Raw genomic sequence first — 19,530 nt, 5'->3', positions numbered from 1 at the left:
ATCATCAACCAAGCTGGTATATGATCATGTTTAAATTCAGCTGCCCATCTTTTTACGGTGGCAAATGATGGGACAGAGTCCCCGTAAACAGCGTCCAACTCAGTCTTAATTTGCTTAGATGTATTGCCTTTCAAATCCAAGTATTTAATCAAGGCACGATATTCAATTTTTTCCATTTTCACAAAAACACTCACAATGACTTACTCAAACGATTATCAAACAACTGAGCATCCAAAATGGCTGAAATTTTAGTGAGTATCTTTCAACGCATGTGTGAATACATTCCCTAACTTTTGTTGACGGGTGCTGCCATCTTCATGTTGAAGCTCAAAACTTTTCAGACAACACTCATATATACAAGTATATGTTTTGTTGCTCTCCTGAAAAAGCCTACATGCATACTTACTAGCAAACACAAATTTCAATCGGGCAAAAAGTGCCTGATTTATATTGTGCAGTTTAATATTAAATGGAAATGTTTATTTAGCATAATTTCCATACCCCAATAACTTCAATAAGCCAATTCTTTATTTTTTGTTATATTTTAATCTTTAAATCGCACATGAATTTTTTAAACTACACTGCTTAAGCAGAAAAAATTTTTAATCAAGCTATTCACATGTAGTGATATGGAGTCAGTCTTACAACTGGTAACATATTAAAAATGATGCAGGAGAAATGAGAATTTTTTTTAAGTTTACAGAGTTAAACAACAAGATAGACCTCTACCAATGTAAACAGTTAAAAAATCTTAACTAAATTGATTGGCAAAATTCTTTGTAACAAATGAATGCACCAACCAACATTTAATAACACAAGAATCTTCACAACAAAATGAATGAGCAGTAAAAAAAGTTATTTATTTAATTTTCTAACAGGAAAGTTTATGCCCAGAGTTCTAGAGAAAATGTTGAAAATTCAAGTCAAAGTAAAAAAAAAAAAAATTCAAGTCAAACTTGTAGTGTGTATTTACTTTATAAATACACACTTACAAATGCATATGTATATTTTCTCCTTTAAGAGAAAATTAATGTAAATATCTAATATGACATGTAAACGTCTGATTTAAAACATACAGCTTTTAATGAGAATTCCATTGCAATTATACTTTTTCCATAATATTTACTGTCAAATTCTGTTGGTTTAAAACAAGATTATTATTTTAAATTACAAGTAAAAATTGCTATTTTAATTCATAAGTATAATTTCTAAAATTTTCTTGAGAAATTTGACAGTTCATGCTTATATCTTGGTTTTTTGAAAAATGGAATCTCTGCCAACATAAATACATAAAAAATTATCAAATTTTTAACAGCTGATTTAACAGAAAAGATAAATTAATGCATCAATATCAGACTGCACTGAAGATAGTTTTGTTAGCTTGCTATTCACGTAGCTTTTCCAGTCATTCAGCCAATAGTAAAACCTTCAATTGAAGATAAAATAGAATAAAAATAGTATGTCAACTCTTTTTCTTAGCCCGTTTTCATAAGGTTATTTATGGATTGTCAAGCATTGGATGTTTTTAACTCTAATACTTTGATATTGGTCACAACAGTTGCAAAAAAATTACTAATATTAATGACGTAGTACTCTTTTTAATTGCATTCCTTATTTAATAAAACGAAACACAATGCAAAGTTTAAAAATTATACACCACAAGTTTATACTGTCTGCTTTCTTATTAATCCAATTTAAAAACAAAATAAGTTCTCTGTTCCTAAAATATAGTGCATACAATTTTATTAAGGATCCAGAAATTAATATATAACGTAAATCTATTAACAAGTTAAAGCTGAACCCAAGTATATATCTTAATTAGATTGTTCACAAAACCTGAATGTAACTGGGATCATCTTATTCGATTTTTTTCTCGCCGAGTTTATTTTCAATTTTTTTTGTGTGTTTTTTGTGGGGGAGATACACTTTGGTGTTATCATTGCCGGAATAAAAATTTTTTAGAAGAAAATAAACAGGAAAAAAATAGAACTAGCTTAAAAACTAAAAAATCAAAGAAAAACTTACAACTAATAGCCGTAAAACTACAATTAAAAATAAGCATAAAAATAAAAACATAAAATTTAACTAAAAATAAAAAGAATTTAATAAAATCCAAGAGGGGTGTAAGGACTCCCAACTTGGAAGATTAAAAAATTAACTTCCCATAACGGGAAGGCTAAAAAATTAACATAGAAAACTAAGCCTAGGTTAAAAACTGAAATATTAAAAAGCTAAAACTTACAACTAATAATACAAATAAAATATTACTAAAAAATGTATAACAATATCACAGTGGGAACTTAAGTAAAATCTGCTTAAAAAGAAACAAAGTAAAAAAAATTATAAAACTTAAATAAACATCAACAAATTTAACGAAATTCAAGAGAGGTGTAAAAGGTCCCTTTTCAGTATAGAATAAAAAAAAATATAAAAATTATAACAACTGAATAAAAAGAAAAACAAACACGTTAAAATAATTCTTCAGCACTAGAATAAAAAACATATACCCAACTTTAAATTTTGTGCAAAATATTAACACTTCGTAAAATTAGCAATACCCGGTCCAAAAGTTCCTTATTATTGCACAGAGTTTGACAAATGTTTCTATGAAATTTTAATTTACGATGCAACACCGCATAACATATTCAACCCAGAAGTATAGCGCACAGTCATGTGGCAGTTGCATCGTGCGCATAGTGGTGCGTTTCTTGCTAACATCAGGTACTCGAGTGGGACTCTGGTATGTCCTAAACGCAATCAACAGAAAACTACTTCCTCACAACAAATTTTTCTGCATGATGAGTCCCATGGCAACACAGAATCTTTAATGTGTCGGAGTTTGTTATCAATGGTAGCCGTCCAGTCACCTTGCCACTTTGCTCAGACTGTTTCATACAATTAATAAAGTCAGAAGTAGCAACACAAGTGGTGAATAGAGGTTGATTACATGCATCTTACTTGTAACAGCAACTCACTTGTGTGTTGCAGTGGTTCAACTCAGCGATTGCATTGTAGATTTCACTGACCAATGGATGTCTAAAGTAAAAATCTTCTAAAGCTTGGAGCGCACTATACAAGTCACTAAAAATAAAGATATCACAGTATTTTGGGTTAACAATATTCAATGCCTTACTGATAGTGTACAGTTTCGCACTAAATGTACCTGTAATATTAGGCAGACCAAACAAAAGATTCTGTCATTAAGAATAAGTGCACATCCAACGGTATCATTCTCTTTTGATCCATTTGTGTATAATACTACATTTGGGTTTATTTTGGAGAGAATGTAGTGAAAACTTTGCTAAAAGATGATAGGTGGTACGGATTGTTTCTTGTATATGGTATGATCAAAACTAAAATTTATAAGGTTGATTCTTCACAGAGTATATGAACAGGGATAGATTGGAAAAATAAAAGTTATGTCAACATTTAAAGCTGCAGTAATCGCTGGGTACATACACCCATAGGTGCAGAATCACGTGGATGGTCTTCATATTTTTGTAGATTAGGATTCGCAAGAACTGTGGTAAAAGCCGGGTGGTGATTCAGTTGCCCTTTATTTTCAAATTGGCTTTAACAACTCATTCATTCAGTTTTTAATAAACTACTGGATATATTAGCAAATAAAAAAATGTAGCTGGTCTTTTAATGTTAGTTACAAGGTTTTGTAGCATAAGTTTTAGTTCTTGCACATTAGCTTGTTCAGCATATATATTTTATATAAAGTATAATACAACAAGACAATTAAAATGTTTTAAATAATTGACAAAAGTCATACCTTTTATTATTAAATTTTTCTAAAATTTTCAAAAGTTTTAATGTTACTATAAAATAAAAAATAATCTTTACTTACAATTATAGATTTTTTGATTTTAAAGTATTTCACATTAATCTCATGAACTTTATTTATTTAAATAAATATTATCAAAATTAGATTTAAATTATTATTAGATAATATGCCTAATATCTAAAATAATTTTAACATTATTTAAACTGTTCTTATTCAACTCATGATACAATTAGCAACTGAGTAATGTGTTATTGAATGTTTATTTAAGATTTTTGGTGAGTGTGTGTGCACATGTTTGTATACACCAAACAAATCAAAAAAAAATAGCCGCAAACACACCAACAATATTTGATTGAAAAAGTTATCTAATTACAGTTTAATAATAAAAATATAATTATAATCTTACCACTTAGATTTCTATCAGTAATTCGAAAGTTGAGAGGACAGAATGATTTGGAAGACACAATTCTTGCACCGTCCTTAAGATCTGCAAATCTCTCTTTTAGCATATGATCCACAGTAGGACCAAAAGCAAAATTGTTGACGAATACAATAGTTGCACCCACAATTTTTTCTCTATGTTCATCAGTTAAAAAATCTCCTTTAATTAAACGATAATCTCCGTAATGTTTACCATACCACCCCATCCACTTACGGAAATTTAAGTTCATATCCTAAAAAGAAAAAGAGCAAATAAATTTTTTTACACAAAAATACATCACTTATCACAAAATTATTAAATCAGATAAAGTCATAGATTAAAAATTAGTTCCTTAATGAAAAAGAAAATAATTATCTATTTAAGCATGACTTCTAGTGATCCCTTATAAAAATTATAATGAACATACTTCAAAAGTACAATGTAATAGTAAATTCCATTTAAAACGTAGTTTAAAAGGTTAACAACTAAACACAGATAAATATAACAAATCAGAGATTAAATTCTTCACTTTATTGTACAGAATAAAATACACAATATGAGTAAAACAAGGCTCAAAGAGGTACACGAAAAAACCCAGGAACAATACTTATAAAGTAATGGTTTATAAAGGGGATGAATCCATAGAAAAATAATTACAATTCTGTAAGTACAACAGGCAGAGTTTAAAAAATACGAGGGTAAGTCAATTATTATCTGCAATGTGGTTACAAATTTTATTGCAATACAAATAGGAAACTTACATGTACATCATTTTTCAACATAGTTCCCTTGCATTTCAACACACTTGGTCCACGTTGTACAAGCTTCCTGATGCCCTCATAAAAGAAGGTTTTCGGTTGAGCTGCGAGCCAGGAATGCACCACTTCTTTCACCATTTCGTCCAAGATAAATCGACAGCCCCTTAAGGCGTGTTTAAGTGGACCAAACAACTGGTAGTCCTTAGGGGCAAGATCAGGAATATATGGAGGATGAGCCAGTACTTTAAAATTGAGTTTCTAGAGCGTTTCAGCAGTATGTGGACAGGCATTGTCGTGCAACAACACAACACCTTTTGACAGCAGTCCTCGGCGTTTGCTTCGAATTGCAGGCTTCAGCTTGGTAGTAAGCATCTCACTTATTGTTGTGCCCCTTTCCTCATAATGTTCTAGTACTGAGTCTTGTTAGTTCCAAAAAATTATAAGCATCAGTTTTTCCTGCGGAACTTTTTTTTGCAAGGCGAATTCCATACTCTTGCCGTTTACTCTCCGGCTCGTAATGATGGATCTGTTTTGTCACCAGTGATGATTCTGTCTAAAAAAATGTCTTGTTTGTTACCATAGCAATCCAAATGTTTTTGGCAGATGTCCAAGCGCGTTTGTTTATGCAACTGTGTGAGTTGTTTTGGGACCCATCTTGCTCGGACTTTATGAAACCCAAGTCTGTTGTGGATGATTTTGTAGGCAGAACTGTGGCTAATCTGCATATGATGTGCCACTTCATTAATAGTTACTCGTCTGTCTAAGAAACCCATGTCACGTGCATGGTCAATGTTTTCCTCATTTGTGGTGGTAAACGGTCGTTCAGCTCCATTGTGCGTAACACTTGTGCAACTATTTTTTAATTTCTCAATCCATTCATAGACACTCCATTGTGGCAACACATTGTTCCCGTACTGTACCGAATTCATCTTTGATGAATTTCGGCCCTTGATACACCTTCCGACCACAAAAAACAGATCACTGAACATTGCTCTTCTTTGGTGCAAACAGAAAGCGAAGCAGCCATGGTTAACGGTAGGGCAGCAATAATGGAACTAACCTAGCAGCATCAAACCTACACAGATATAACAACAATTACACCGTGCATGCGTCACCTACGCAACCAGACAGTACTACCAACATAAACAAAAATATAACTAAATTGCAGATAATAACTGACTTACCCGTGTACATAATAAGCAATACATTTTTTCCTCTGTACATATACAACCCCCAACATATATCCCTTCCCACATTTTAATAAAAATAATTTAGCAATATGTAGTACGTAGTAGTACGAAAATATTGTAAATATGCATCAGTAAGAGCAGCAAAAAATGAAAACACAAGCTGGTTTCAGTTTTTATATTACACCCCTTCGAGCACTCAAATAACTAATAATATACTGTGTTCAACGTAGGAGCTATCCTAGCTGTTGTTTGTAGTAGTAAGATTTTACTACAGTGTGTGTAATTGTGTTGGTAATGAACCGTGACTCAATTTGTTAGTCCTTACGTTATTGTCTATCGTGTTTTTGTCAACAGTTATATAACTTTATATAGAGCTGCAATGTAATTCATTTGTAAATAACTGATTCAGTAAGCGCCAAATTGAAGATATCAAACATAATCAAAATCATAAATCAAACATGAAACATCAAAACTTACAATTTGCAAGCATAATATAATGCTTTTACAACAGTCTATTACAGGCCACATAGTTTGTTTACAACAGGATAGCTCTTAAAGTGAATTGAGTATACGTATATAATATACTGTGGTAAATAATGTAATTATGTACAATAATTTGAATAAATGTTAATGATAAATAAATAAATAAGAAACAATTACAGTTTTAAAATGAACGAGAAAAATGCTTGTTTTAAAAAATCTGATTATTAGTAGTGGTGTATGTTTTCCTACATTTGTGATATACTTATGTGATTAACCCTTTCGCTGTGCATCAATTCTCTGATTCTCTCCATAATCACTGGATTGACTACCCTTACAACAATTGATAAAAAACTTTTCTTGATTTTATTTATTGAAGCATAATTTTACCTAATAAAGATTTACTTTCCATTGATTTTGAATTAAAACTTTATTACTAATTTTTTTTTGGCAACTGCAAAGAGGCCATAATAATGCAAAGACCCAAAACTATCCCTAAAATAAACTAGTACTGAAACTCATAATCCTTCAAATCAATTCAAATTCAAACTCAAACAGCCAGCAAAAACAGGAAAAATAAAGCTATGTGGTAAAACAGGGCAAAATAGTTACCAACCACATTTTGAATTTTATAAAGAAATATTTTAAATAACAAAATGGCATACACATCATATTTTCATATTTAAAAAAAAAAAAAAAAAAATAAGCAATAATAAATTAACAATTTTAGTGATTGTAATATCTAAGTGGCTTTAATTTAAATGCCATTCTGGCCTACTAGTAACCCATCAGTCCCGCTACAAAGCTTGTGGGCTAATCAAGGCACTGAGGATTGCATAAAAACACCAACAGCTGCCATACTTTATCAAGTAATGCCTCTACTTCGGCAATCTAATCTAATTTAACATATGCAGTCACATTAACAACCAGAATCTATGATCGACTGTATTTTTAAGAAAAAAAATATATCTTCAGATTATGTTTTAATAAAAATCATTATTGCAGTATATTTAAAAGGTTAACCTAACAATGTAATGACAGGTAGGCATTTAGAGTCAAGAATTTGAAGGCAAATCATGAACCAAAGACTAATAATGTACGACTTGATAACACAATAACAAAAGGGTTAAACATTTTGTTTTGTACTCTAAAACTGTTTGTTTAGCAGTGATATAAATCTTGTTATGTTATATGATGTGATTTATGAGTAATCAGATAATATTATAAAAAAATGTCATTTGTTCACAAGAATTTAATGTCTTCTAAGTAATTATTATTTGAAAACAAAAAACACATTTAATTTCAGTTAATAATTAACTAATAATTAATAAAGGACTATAATTCCTGAATCCTGGTCCAATGCTCAAGAATACCAAGAAATGTCTAAAAATCAGTACAGGTTTCCGAAAATATTTTACGAATATATTTCGGGTTGGAAAATAGATTACACATTTTTCCCAATTCTAGTAGAGGTAATGAATATCTTGACTCAGTTCCCAAACGGGTACAGTATTTCTTGTATGCCGAACAGATCATATCCCTGATTAAAACCAGCAGTACCAACAGAATCCTGGTCTTTTTAATTTGTCATTATAATCAACACATAGGCTGCTGACAACTAAAAGAAGCAAAAGAAAATACATTCAAACTTACAAGTTATAAGGTTAAGCGTAATATTAATACATATTAACTGAAACTAATAACATTTTACACATGACTTACTTAAACAAGTAAATCTTAAATTGATTATTCTGATGGTTCAATGATTTCAAACAATGAAAATTTATGTTGGAAAAGAGGGACAATAACAACAGACTAATAATTTTTAACTGAATGTAAATAAAAAAAAGAAGATAGCAATGAAAACAAGATATAGGCCTACATATGTAGATCTTAAACTTTATTTTACTGATTTCACTAGCTTCAAGACATGTTAAAATTTAATCATAATCATGGTTCAGCAGATTTGGTGCTCAGAAGACAATTTTATTTTGAGAAATTACCTTATAAGTTTTAAATTTAATTATAACTCGGTAGCTCGTTTGTCCAACAAATTAACTAAAAAAAATTCAAATGAAAAATAAAAAATATCAAAGTCAATAATTTTAACCAATCCTCATTAACTAAATGAATATATATACAATTGAGAATTACATAAAATAAACATTATACACATTTAATTACACGAGTAAATATACGAGGTGGTCCATTTAAATCGAGACATCCTTTTTTTCCTGTTTAGCCTCTGGGAATCACCGTCAGGTATTCAGAGGATGAATGAGGATGATATGTATGAGTGTAAGTGAAGTATATTTCTGTACAGTTTCAAGTCGACAATTTCTGAAATGTGTGGTTAATTGAAACCCAACCACCAAAGAACACCAATATCCACGATCTAGTATTCAAATCCGTATAAAAGTACGGATTTACTAGGATTTGCCTTTACTAGGATTTGAACATTGGAACTCTCGGCTTCGAAATCAGCTGATTTGTAAAGACACGTTCACCACTAGACCAATCCGGTGGGTAAAATTGAGACACTCTACGTCTAAAAACTGTACATTTTGTAAAAAATGTTTCCTATAAAAGTTTTTTCATTTCAAGGTGGAAATACATTCATTCACAACCTATGTTGTCCTTGATAAGGTCATTATAGGTTAACTTATTCTTTTTTTTATAGGTATCTATATTTTTTATTTAAAATTTCATTTCAGACTTTTTTTATAAAATTGATAGTTATGTTGTTTTCATCTTCAAAAATGCTGTAGGCCTATAAACTTGTGCTTTTAGTTTCATTAAGTCTGATCCAGCTGTCGAGTTACATCCAGCTGATGTTACATTTAAAATAAAAAACAATCAATTAAAAGGATTAACCTAAATAAAATTCATTTACATTTTAATGCTTTTTTATTAATCAAATAGTACATACCGGTATGCTACACGGCCTACATGTGTTGCACACTTTGGTCAGTTAAGTTATGTCAACTGTATGAAAATATTTGGTTTAATGAATTACTGATACTTTAAAATCTTTTTTTAATGTTCTTTATTTAAAATAATTACAAAAACTTACTTCACATATATTACAGCAACAAATGTTCAAAGTGGTGTGTCCTACTTCAACGCATTTTTTGATACGTTTTAAAAACAAATCATGAACATTTAATTGAGTTTTTCACCTGATATCTCTACAGATGTTTGTTTTACGCTCTTTCATGTTTTCAGGGGTAGTTGATACTTCTATGTAAACCGTTTCTTTCTTTAAGGTAACCCCATAAAAAAAGTCTACTGCAGTAATGTTAGGGGAACGAGCAGGCCAATGAACTGGACTAGCTCAACCAATCCAACGATCATTGTATTCACAGTCCAAAATTACTATGGTAATAATTGAATAATTTGCAGGAGAGCCACCATGATGAAACCACATCGTTCTTCTCTTCTCCAAGGGTAGTTCATCAAACAGTAAAGGCAACTGATTTTTTAGAAAATCTGCGTATTTCTCTCCGTTCAAATTTCCATCGAAAAAATGCAGTCTGATTAATATACAGCCTATGATTCTGCACCAAACATTAACAGTCTACAGATTTTGATGTTCTACTTTCCTTAGCCACCATGGATTTTGGACTGCCCAATAATGCATATTGTCTGTTTACTGCTCCATGATAAGTAAAACCTGATTGGTTGGAAAACAGAACATTGAGAAAAAAATTTTGATCTACCTGTACTTTTTCCAGTGCCCATCAACAAAATACTACTCTTAATCAAGTGAAATATGGTATGGATAGAATTTCAGGTGTTTTAATATTCTCAGAATACTAGTTTTTGATATCACAAAGTCACGCGAGATTCTTCTTGAACTAACAAGCGGATCTACAATGACCACTGCAGCCACTGCTATTTCATTGTTTTCTGCTGTCACAGTATTTTGACGCTTCCTGTTTTTGAGCCCCAGATTTTCAGCATCACTTTTGCAATTCTGTACACAGAGAAATGACTTGCGAGTATTTCTACCAGGGAATCGTACAGCATACAAAACTACTGTCTGACGAACATTTCGGTGACATTCCCCGTAAAGCAAAGTTACCTTAGTTTTTTCTCCAATTGTAAATCGTTCCTAACTTCCAATAAATAAGAACTATATAATTTAATATTTATTAATAGTTGGCAAGTAACAAGGTAATAAAAAATTAATTAAAGCCACTGATAGTATGTTCACTTAGACAAATGCCATTTACAACTTGAACTTCACTTTTAAGCTATTTTAAAAAGTTTGCTGGTGTTTATATGTTTAACTTCTTTTACTTCTACTTCATTATTGTTAGTATTGATTGTTTTTTTTTTATTAAAAATTTAATTTTTTTTAAATTTAAAATTTAACATCAAATGAATGTAATTAGACAACTGGGCCAGACCTAATGTAACTAAAAGCACCAGTTTATAGGCTTACAGCATTTTTGAAGATGAATAACTAAAATCTTATCAATTTTAGAAAAAAAAGTCTGAAACAAAATTTTAATCTTTTTTGCAAAGAATTTGATCCCGCAATAAAAAATATAGGTTCCTATTTAAAAAAATTAAATTGACCTTGAAATGAAATTTATTTGACCTTAAAAAGGACAACATAGGTTGTGAATGCATTTCCCCTTGAAATTGAAAAACTTTAATAGTTAACATTATTTCCCAAAATTTGCAGTTTTTGAGATATAGATGTGTCTCAATTTAAATGGACCACCCGCTATAGTAAAGTAGTATGTATGTAGCATAAGCGTCAAGTGCTTGCAGTATATTTAAATTCGGTTTTTAATTCCCAAACTAAACCCAGATATGCTTAACAGTTTTGCTTAGTTTAAAACATTTAAAAAAAGAATTACTCAACTTCAAAGTTCAGTTCAACCAATAATTTTCCTATTTCTGAAGTACCTCATGTTGAAAAAGTTTGGAAAAACACAATCACTAACAGAGCGTGCACACAAACTCATGATTTTACCTTCAATATTCAGTAATAGTTTGTTGATTTATATTACAACTAGTAATGTTGGGGTGCAACTGGAAAATTTATCTAAGCAAAAAATAATTACATAATGTGTTTACAGCAACAAACAAAAGCACATAAATCTGATTTTCATCTGATATCTTTGCAACTGATAGCCCTCATTATTATAGACCTACTAACCTTTCTTTTAAAATCTAATAAGCTTTTTGATTGGATAAATATATTTCTGGTGTATTTTTTAAATGTATTAGACTAACTGAAAATTAAATTTGCATACATTCAAATATGAAAAATTTTCTTTTTGAACTGCACAATAATTATAAGAAATCAATATGATTAGTATCAGTAATAACATTCTGAATGCTTGCCAAGCTGCTTTCTCTAGTGGATTGAATAGTTCCTCAAATTTTCCATCATGCTTTAGTGATCGTATTTGTGGATCCACAAATTTTCCTTCTTTAATTATTGCATCACTAAGTTTTGACAAATTCTGTTTTAAGTACATGAAACCAAGAGTATAGTCCATGGCCTTGACAAAATTCTTCCTTAATCCTATTTTGATATATAAAAGAGGTAGATACACATTTTTAGGATTACACAATGGGTCATGTTTCACATTTTTCTGTTCAGGAAAGAATGATACTTGTTTAGGTCATTCTCTTCTAATGAAATGTTTTTTTCTGTTCCTACTATCCCACTCACACAAAAAACAGTACTTTGTGTAACCAAGCTGCAGACCAAAAACAAGTGTAATTACCTTAAAATCACCACAAATATTCCATTCATACACTGCATATTGAAGTTTTTCCAATATAAATTTAAAGTTTTTATGTTTCTTTCATACTGGCAGAGTGAGCCAAAGGTACTGATGGGAATTTATTGCCATTATGCAGAAGCACAGCTTTTAAACTAATTTAGAGGAATCAATGAATAAGCGCCATTCTGTTGGGTTACATTCATTAAAAAGTGCCTCCATAAGAGAAGAAATATCATTACCAAACATTAAGCTATTTTCTTCAGAAAAATAGTCTTTAAATTCAGAACCTTTGTATTCTTTTGAAGAAGATTCTATACTTTTAGCCAGGAAGCAAGCATTTTCAGACTGATTTTTGGATAAAATTAAATCTCATATGAGATCGTTTTCTTGAGATCTCGTATGAGAAGATTTCCGAGTTAGTAAATGAGACTCAGATGAATTGTTTTGTTCAAAAGTTGTATCACCAGAATCTGTTTCTTTTTCTTCCTTACTTCCATCAGACTCTGAGCTCTCTTCATCTAATATCACATATTCTGGAGGCTCTGGTATGTGCAATTCTTCACAATATGGAACTGGTCTCATTGCAGATTGCAAGATAGAGTACACCACTGTATGTTTTGATTTTGATGTAATCCCTTTAATGTTTGTAAGCAGAAATAACAATCAGAAGAGTGATCTTTGGGTTCCCTCCAAATCATAGGGACAGCAGATGACATGTGGTGTGTGCCATTTTCCCATGCAATGAGAAGCTTCCAAGATGATAAACAACAGATAAGTGAGCCCAGGCCCTTGTTCGGTCCCTGACATCATTCTGAGCATTGTTCTGATGAATGTGGGCTACACTAGATCACATTTGTACATCTCTATGCACATCTGAACCTGCACAACAGTAACAACACTACCCTTTGAGTTAGCTCATTTGGTTCCATCATATTGAAAATGGTCTACAGGTTTTTACTTGACAATGAACATGTTCATTGTCAAGTAAAAACCTGTAGACAAAAAACCTGAATGGACACAAAACATTTTAAAATATTAAAAAAAAATTAAAATAACAAAAAAACTGTGGGTGATGGAAAAATTCTGAATACATATTTGAAAACAGGATAAAAACTGCATTAGATATACCTATTGGTACCCATGAGACAAAAATCATGTTGATTAGTGTTATTAAAAATGTTAACCTTTTTAATTTGTTCAAGGAGATAAAGCCCATATAACAGAAGTGTTGAAATAAAATCCTTTGACAAACACAAACACAACACCAAGCATATATGGATTAAAGGAATTGTAGTTTCTTATACAATACTGTGCAACGCTACCACCACTTATATGCTTTTATAATAGCAATCTTGCGCGTAACACACAAAATTAGTATGTTTACTTCCCATTAATATTTTTACTTTAATACACCCACTATTTAGAAAAATACAATAACATGCATAGCTACAAAAATTAAGTGCATATTTTTTGCAGTCATTAGATTTGGAAAAAAACCTGAAATTAAAGTGAAAAAACAAATATGCACTTTTAAAGTTAGGTAAAAAAAAAAACCAATAAAAGAACTTGTTACATAATAAATTTATGAAATATCTATGGTCAGACAAAAAACTGGTATGTAATTCTCTCAATATTTATATGTCACAACTCCATTAAATATTAAAAATTAAAGAAAATCAGTGTTTGTTCTCACATTTTTCTAATTTGGAATTTTAACATATACTATAAATAATATTGGTTCTTAAATATGTTTGATTTAATAAAAATGCTTACAAGTAAAGACAGATTGCTAAATGAAAAATCATCTCTGAACCCTTCAAAATGAAATCTAACAAAATCTATCAAAGAAAACAAAATAGATAATAAACATGCTTACATAAACCTACATAAAGAAAAACTATTGAAAATTATTACCTACTAAAATCTCTATTTATATAATTTAAAAAAAAACTTTTTATCACAAAGAATATAATAAAATTACAAATAAAATTTAATATGAACATAAACATAAGAATCCAAAAGTAACCACACCTGTACCAAAACCATAGAACATTAGTAAAAATAATTGGCAGTAAAGATAATCACTAAATAAAAGATGATTATAAAATACTTTTAAGAATGAAAAAACAATTCTGAGTAATCATGTTCAAAGAATATAATAAGTAATGATGAAAAATCATAGTTGTTATTCCAGTACAACTTTCAAACAAAAGGTTATGATAAAAATTATATTAAAAAGAAATCAAAGAAACCCCTAACAAAACAGTAATACATCAACAGAAAAAATTAAATAAGATTTAATAAGGTTATAAGGTTATAAATCAGGTTATAAGGTTTTTGTTAAGTCTTAATGAGGAAGAAAAGTGATACATGCAAGAAAGATAAATAAAAAAAATACAAGATTTGGTGAAAAATTAATGCGAGAATTCAGTAATTCATGTAAGAAGAGAAAGAGTGAGTGAGAGAGAATTATGTTATTTTGTAAAAAATAATGACGATGTTTCAAACTGAAACAGTAGATAGATCCAAGGGAAAATGGATGGACCAGGTGAGAGGAGAAATGAAAGAATTGAACCTACAGCAGGATATAATTAGACAGTTGGAAAAAGTTGATCCATACTGATTAACCAAATGTAAATAAAAATAATTGTTAGGCTAAAGTAAAAGAAATTTCCACCAAAAATTATTTTACTTTTTACTGAATAGTTTTTCTATTATATGAAATAACAAAAAATGCATAAAAATAATCAATTAAGATAACTTGATAAATAATAACACAGTAATACAGTTTTCAGTGGTGATATTACACTAAAAAGTCAAATTAAGCACTTATAATTTTTCTAAAAATGTTAAAAAAAATTCTATAATTGACCCTTTCATCAGTAAAGTTAACTTTTTAATAACTAGGAAACATTGTGAGTAATTTTTGTTATTATTATTATTATGCTTTTACGGCCAACATGGGACCACTTAAGTCAATTTTAGTTGGATCTTTTCTGAGAAAAGCGTGTTATTTTACTCTTTCGAGCTGCCCAGTATTTCTTCATCCGTTCGCCCTTGCTTTCTTTTCTTCATCCGTAAACACCCTCTTCGTTGTATTTTGTAGTTTGTCTGCCTTTTGTTTAAATCTAATGCTCTTATCTTTTAGCTTTGTAATTTTTCCAGTTTTATTCTGTAGGTCAGTCAGGGAAATTCATATCTTTGAAGAGCCTGACCAAAAATGTTATAATAGTCTCGGAAATTAGTTTTCTTGGAACTTTCTTCTATTTGCTGAATCAAGTTTTTTGGGCTTGTCGTTTGGTTCCTCTTATAATTTTCTGAGTTATTTTCCTTTGTTTGGTGAATTCATGGTTAGATTCTTCAGTTTTCTGGGTTTGGTGGTTGATCCAAGCCCGATGTCGGTCTTTGACTGCTTTGTCGCATTCTTCATTCCACCATTGGTGTTTTTTTCTTGGGTTTATAGGGGCTAGTTCATCAGCTATTTCTTTCAGTTGGGATGTCAGTTCTTTTAAATTATTAGTTAATTTGATTTTTTTGTTGTTTCTTCAAAGATGGCATTGTTTATTAATTTATGTGGATCATAAGCTCTTTTGTTTTTAGGTTGGGATTTTTTCTTTTTATGCGGGGTGAATTTTATTTTAACTTTAATTAAGTAATGGTCCGATCCAGTATCTGTTCCTCTCAAGACTTTTACATTATAAATCTCCTTGTGATAATTCCGGTCCATGCAAACATGATCCAGTTGCCATTCTCCTTTTTTCCAATCTGGGTGTTTCCAAGTCTTCAATTTGTTTGGTTTTCTAATAAAATAGGTGGATTTTGAGATCATATTATGGTTTCTGCAAAATTCGACAGGTCTTTGGCCGTTCTTGTTAGTTTTCTTTTGGGCAGGCCATTTTCCGATAATATCACGATATCTTCGTTCTTTACCAAGTTGGGCATTAAAGTCCCCTATTAAAATCTTCGTGTGGGTCTTATTTATGTTGTTTGCAGTTTGGTCAAGAAGTTCCCAGAATTTGTCCATCTCTTCTCTATCTTTTTTAAGATTGTTTTTGTCATTGGTGGGAGCATGGACATTTATTATGGTGTAGAATTTATTGGCTGATTTTAGGGTTAAGGTTGAAATCCTGGGGGAGTAAGACTTAAATTCTACGACTGAGTCAATTATTTTAAGATTGATTGCAAATCCTGTTCCGAACTGTGGGCAATTCTTCATCACACGTTTCCCGGGGATTCCTTTGTAAATTCTATAACCCTGAGATTCAAACGGCTCTCGATCGGTGTTTCTCATTTCTTGAAGTCCTGCGATTTGGATATTTTGTTTGTCCATTATGTCTGTTAGAGTTTTTAGTTTGCCGGGTTGAGTTAGAGAATTAATGTTGTGAGTGGCAATGTAGTTTATTTGCTTGTGTCTTATCCTCAATTTTGAAGTTGTGTTGTTTTTGGGTGTTTCCAAACGCTCCGATTCAGTGTTATCTTTTAAGCAGCTGCCCACCGGATCTGAGTGCAGCCTTCTCTGGTATTTACCAGACGGTGGATTTTTTCTTAAAAGACCCTCCATATTTGACTTTCAAAGGCAAGTCAGCCTTGGATGGGAATAAATTCCCGAGTTACAGCTCTGGATGTGATCCAGAGAGGTGATTCCGATTTAGTTCACCAGTAGAAATCTCCACGTTTCTAACTGGTTATCCAGACGAACCAACGTGGAGGCGCAAACCGATTTTCTTAATTGAGATTTTAAGTATGGAGTTTTGTTTATGGAATTTTTGTTATAATAAAGTCATAAAAGTTTTTTTTTATTAACAGTATAATTCATACTTTTTTTTTCATAATTATATATTTTCGTGTGAGTTTTTTGTAACCACAATTATTTGGAGACAATGGTTCTATACTAACTATGTTTACTATGTATACTATGTATTAAATACATAAACAGTAGAATTTTTGGTAAGAATAGTAATTTAACAATTTGCAAATAATTTATTATAAAAAAAAATTTAAGTAGTGTGCTGTTCAATACTATAAGAACTAGTACATCAGTAAATTATGTTTTCTATAACCTATATAATAAAATACAAAAACCTGGCTTAAAAAAATTTAGATAATTATAATGGGTGAATTTATAATAATTTAATAGAAATTGTCGGGTAAGAAATCTTGTTCTTTCCTGAATGAATTTCAGTACAATGGCAGTTTGCAAAATTTATCCAGAAACTTTACTGGTGTTAATAAAGGAACAAGAACCAGATTTTTAGTCGAATTTCTAAATAATTTTTTTTTAAAGCATATACAACTAACACTACAACAGCTCTTTAGAGATTTTGCATATTTTATGAATAAGTATCCGAACTTTCACAGCTTCTAAAACACGGGAGTATGAAATTAAAAACTAATATTATTTCTGTCCCTGAAATACTTAATAAAACAGTTCAAATGCTGGAACCTTATATTAAAACAAAAAAAACCATTGTCCAGAATTTTACTCTCCTTCAATTGGTTTTCCAAAATAGGACGAAAAACACCAAATATGTTTATTTCTTATTATTTCTTTAATTTTTGGCAATGATTTGGAACTAAACGGCTACAACCTAAATAAGTTAATAGACCACACCCTGGTAATAGAAAATAATAATCCTACTCAAATTATTAAATAATAGTTTGTTCATAATTACTTTTTCCTTTTAACTCCATTGAATACTTGCATAATGATCTCTCTGTTTCTAGAATATTTTTTTTTATAAAAAAATTGAAAATCAGAGAGATAATATTTATCTCAGTCACTGAAATTCTAGTTATTGGAATAAAATAAATCTCAATGATTAAGATAGCAAACTAGTTTGCTATAATCTCAATGATTAAGATAGTATATGGTTTTAAAATTTTTATTATTTTTAAATTAAGATTTCATTTAAAAAAATTAAGAAGCAGAGATTATCTCTGTGAAAGTTCTCAATGAAGATTAAAAAAAAGCTAGGAGCTAGTGGTCACATCAGACAGTTCAGTCAAGTTTGAACAACTGTCGAATTATGGTGCTGTGATATTATGGTAACAACACACACTCAATAAAGGATTTTTTTTTACTTCGTTATATGTGAACTAAAAAAAAAAAAAAAAAACTGCGTTGATGGTCTTTGTACAAACAATACCAGGTGTGTTACTAATATGAAACTGGAATTTGCCCATAGATGGCCCTAGCTGTCAATGTAGTTACCATCAAACTGCATCATTGGCGCCATTTTCTTTCTTTGACAGCTGACAAATATTTTCAACTTACAACAATAGAAGTTTCATACAACAACATAGTTCTAATTAGCGTTAAACATATCAAGTTTTGTACCTACAAACTATGATTTGCGAACAGCATTGATTTTCTGTTACCATTTACAGAAAACTGCTGCAGAATTGCATAGAATGCTTGTCAAAGCTTACGGCGAGCATGCTCTGTATGCTCGGTAAATCACAGTGTTTTGAGTGGTTTAAAAAAACTCAAGAGTGGCAATTTTGACGTGAAAAACTAAGAACAAGGAAGACCACTGAAAAAGTTTGAAGACAGCAAATTGCAAGCATTGTTGGATGGGATGAGGATGACGCTTAAACAAAACAAAAACTCGCAGATCAATTAAATGTAACACGAAAAGCCGTCTCCATATGTTTGAAAGCCATGGGACAGATTCAGAAGATAGGAGAATGGGTTCCACATGAACTGAATGAAAGACAGCAAGAAAACCAAAAAAAAAAAACTTGCAAAATGCTGCTCGCCAGGTACAAAAGAAAGTGATTTCTCCATCAAATTGTACAGGTGATGAAAAGTGGATTGAAGAATCCTAAGCGTAAAGATCATATGTAACTCCAGGTGAACCATCGACATCGATTTCAAGGCCAAATCGCTATGGAAAGAAGACAATGCTCTGTTTTTGGTGGGATCAGAAGGGTGTGATCTATTATGAGCTGCTAAAACCTGACGAAACTGTTAATACTAAATGCTACCGACAAAAAATGATCTATTTGAATCAAGCACTGCGTGAAAAACAACCAGAATATCAAAAAAGGGAACAAAAGTGATTTTGCTTCATGATAATGCACCATCACACACAGCAAATCCGGTCAAGGCATTCAGTTGGGAAATACTTTTGCATGCGGC

General features: G+C 30.7%; 1 protein-coding gene across 4 annotated transcripts in view; it reads right to left on the bottom strand.

The window, feature by feature from the left end:
* Window positions 1-19,530, bottom strand: part of LOC142321948 (histone-lysine N-methyltransferase, H3 lysine-79 specific-like) — a 190,223-nt gene that overhangs the window by 64,877 nt on the left and 105,816 nt on the right. For all 4 annotated transcript variants that reach the window (XM_075360491.1, XM_075360492.1, XM_075360494.1 and 1 more), the window contains exon 7: window positions 4,197-4,464. In XM_075360491.1, the coding sequence (XP_075216606.1) occupies window positions 4,197-4,464 (268 nt within the window). The remainder of the gene's footprint in view (window positions 1-4,196; window positions 4,465-19,530) is intronic.

This window comes from Lycorma delicatula, chromosome 3 (assembly GCF_047948215.1).
Source record: "Lycorma delicatula isolate Av1 chromosome 3, ASM4794821v1, whole genome shotgun sequence".
Lineage (NCBI taxonomy): Eukaryota > Metazoa > Arthropoda > Insecta > Hemiptera > Fulgoridae > Lycorma > Lycorma delicatula.
This window is presented reverse-complemented; position numbering and strand designations above follow the sequence as displayed.